Here is a 2,811-nt window from a genome sequence, read left to right as displayed (position 1 = left end):
ATTACTAAATTGATCATATTGACCACTAAGAAAAAGAGGATGATTACGAAGAAGACGAAGAGAAGGCAACAATTAGACGGAAACATTTTGTAGATTTGCTTTATGGGATTTGGTCACAATTTTGTCTATGAAATCTTTGTCACCACAAGTAATGATTTCCACCCAGATATCTAATGCCCTATCTACGACCTCATTGTCTCCTCGGCTTCAAGGGAGCGTACCACCTTGAGATCATAAAGCAATCTTTTGCATGGATCTTGACTTGCACTAGTACTTGCTAAGCGAGTTAGTGTTTCCAAACTCAACCGATGCATTATTGGCTTTCGATTTTCAATTTAATTGGTCGAAGATGGATGGTCATACATGCTCCTTAGATCCTTGCACTCAAAAGGGATACGTTGTTCCTAATTGGAAAGAAAAAGGAAGGGATGACTCGGAGATTGGTCCTCTAGCGTTGTGTGGGCAAGGATTCACTTTTTGGGTGCTGAGTCGACCATTGCATGCAAGGAGGCAAAGTGTGGTGGGGTGGTGGGATCCATGAGCTAAATTTCAGCAGATTATATATATAAAAAGATGGTAGCTACGATATTGGAAGAAACCTATTTATAACCGATCGAAATTAATCAAATGTAGTAGTGGATACGATATTGGAAGAAATTATTTAATACTGATCCCAAATTATCAGATGATTCATTTTAATATATGGCAATTAAACGAGCCTTGACACGAATATCAAAGTCCATTGTCACCATCACTGGTCACCTTGTTCATCAGAATATACCCCTGCTGAATTCGTACGCGCGAGCACGACGCCCCAGCCTGCACCCTCCCATTCGTTGGATCTCCCACGGCCAATCCCACGCAGTGTTCGTCTGATGCCTCCCGAGTCCAAATGAGAAGATTCCTGCCACGTCACCCCCTTTCGTCGCTCTCGACTCCACGTGGCCGATCTGATTTCGATCACATCCGCACCAACGGTCGCTAGACGTTTTGGACCTGCTGTTTTTGGGACCGTTAGGCTCGTACGCCTGCGGACGTAATTATTTGATAACGCAATTGCGACGGCCGTTTTCGGGATTCCAATTATTGGCCGCCCGATCGAGATCGGACGGTCAAGTATCGGGATCTCGCCGTATGCGTTTGAGTTACGTCGTAGCCGAGAAGGCGACGTTTGGTTGCCGTTAAGAGGATGAGAAAGAGCCCTCCGACGATCGCCTTTATATCCGCCCCCACCGTCAAATCGGTTCTCCTCACCGCCCCTCTCTTGCGCCATTTCTCATCTCTCGCGGCGCGGCGGAAGACGGCGATGGGGAAGATATCGAAGAAATGCGGAGACAATGGGGAATTGGCGGCAAGATGCTCCGGCCTCGCGGTAGTGTTCGGCCCCCGGAGTCGGGAGAGGAGGAGGGCGGCAGTGACCAAGCGGGAGCGCCGGATTTTCTACCGGGAACACAGGAAACGAGGAGTTGGCATCCAGACTCCGACTTACGGAACCGTTCCTGGGAATTTAGGGGGAGTCCGGTACAAATCGAGCCCCGAACTCGGTCGGATCCCCCGCTGCTCCAGCGACACCTCCTCCGAAGCATCAACAACGCCGTCGCGGTCGTCGGAAGTAAAATTATCTTCAGAATTCGGCATCCGTTGCTTTCAAAGGGCTAAAATCCTCATCCCGTATCTTTTTTCTCAGCTTCGGCGGCAGCGACGTGATGCTGCTTTGCTCTTCCGCTGGAACGGCGAAAGGTTAATTTTCCCTCATTCTTCTTGTAATTTTTTCAGTTTTCCTTCCATTTAATTCCATGTTTTAGATTGAATCCTTCCGTAATTATGTCAATTTAGAGAAGAGCCAATGACCTCCATCAACGACAACCGCCGCGACGAGGCGAGCGATGTGGAATCGACAGTGGAGATGGAGCCTTACAGGAGACCTAGTGTGGCCGCGACGCCGCCGGAGGCGGAGCTGGAGGCGTTCTTCGCAACGGCAGAGAGAAATCTGCAGCAGCGATTCGCCGAGAGGTAATTAATTAAACCCTGAAACAAACTAAGTTCTCCGATTAACAACTTTAGATGCCTAAACATCTCTCTTTCCGTTCATCTCTTCCGCTGGGCGTCGCAGGTACAACTTCGATGTCGTCAACGACGTGCCCATGGGCGGCCGCTACGAGTGGATTCCAGTAATTCCTTGAAGAAAAACTAGGAAACAAGAATCTTCAATTTCTTCTTCTCCTCCAACGAAAAAAAAACATTTCTTTGTCTGTTTTTTTCTCGTCAACTTCCTATATTTCCTAATTTTAAAATTTCTGTATAATATTCTGCCACGTTTTGTTAAATTTTCACATCCTAAATATTGAGGAAAATGTGCACCTTAAAATTATATACTAATCAAAACATCCGTACTTTAATACTTAACTTTTCAAAATACAATTACTAAAATGCCTTTCTACCTCTTTCAAATTGCACTTAAAATCCTTTGTTTGCAAATCATTCATCATCACATTGACCAAAATTGCCTAACTTGTTGCTTCAACCTAGTACCCTTCGCTCATTTTGCATTGTGATGGATGTCACCTAAATCACGGATAACAATCCAATATTCTTCGTTTCCTACCCATATTCACAAAAAAAATTCTAAACTTGTTCTACAACGAGCAATTTCTCAAGTTATCGTATTTTATTGTCTATTTTCTCATTGATTTATGTGGTCTAAGGAAGTGTGTTAACCTAGAGCGCTTAGATGCACGACTTAAAACTTTCTAAATTGGTCATCTAGGCAAAATATTTCAATGACCTAAAACCCTACAAACTGGTCATATA

The 2,811-nt window shown here is 44.9% G+C and overlaps 1 protein-coding gene across 1 annotated transcript; it reads left to right on the top strand.

Annotated features, from left to right (window-relative positions):
- The first annotated feature begins 1,181 nt into the window (after window positions 1-1,181).
- LOC121993963 (cyclin-dependent kinase inhibitor 2-like) lies at window positions 1,182-2,340 on the top strand. The gene is made up of 4 exons (XM_042548187.1): window positions 1,182-1,612; window positions 1,688-1,740; window positions 1,837-2,013; window positions 2,114-2,340. The coding sequence occupies exons 1-4, from the start codon at window positions 1,190-1,192 to the stop codon at window positions 2,181-2,183; spliced, it is 723 nt and encodes a 240-aa protein (XP_042404121.1). The 5' UTR covers window positions 1,182-1,189; the 3' UTR covers window positions 2,184-2,340.
- Window positions 2,341-2,811: the final 471 nt, after the last annotated feature.

The sequence above is a fragment of the Zingiber officinale genome, chromosome 6A, assembly GCF_018446385.1.
Source record: "Zingiber officinale cultivar Zhangliang chromosome 6A, Zo_v1.1, whole genome shotgun sequence".
Classification (NCBI taxonomy): domain Eukaryota; kingdom Viridiplantae; phylum Streptophyta; class Magnoliopsida; order Zingiberales; family Zingiberaceae; genus Zingiber; species Zingiber officinale.
The sequence above is the reverse complement of the archived record's forward strand: the minus strand, read 5'-3'. Positions and strand labels throughout refer to the sequence as shown.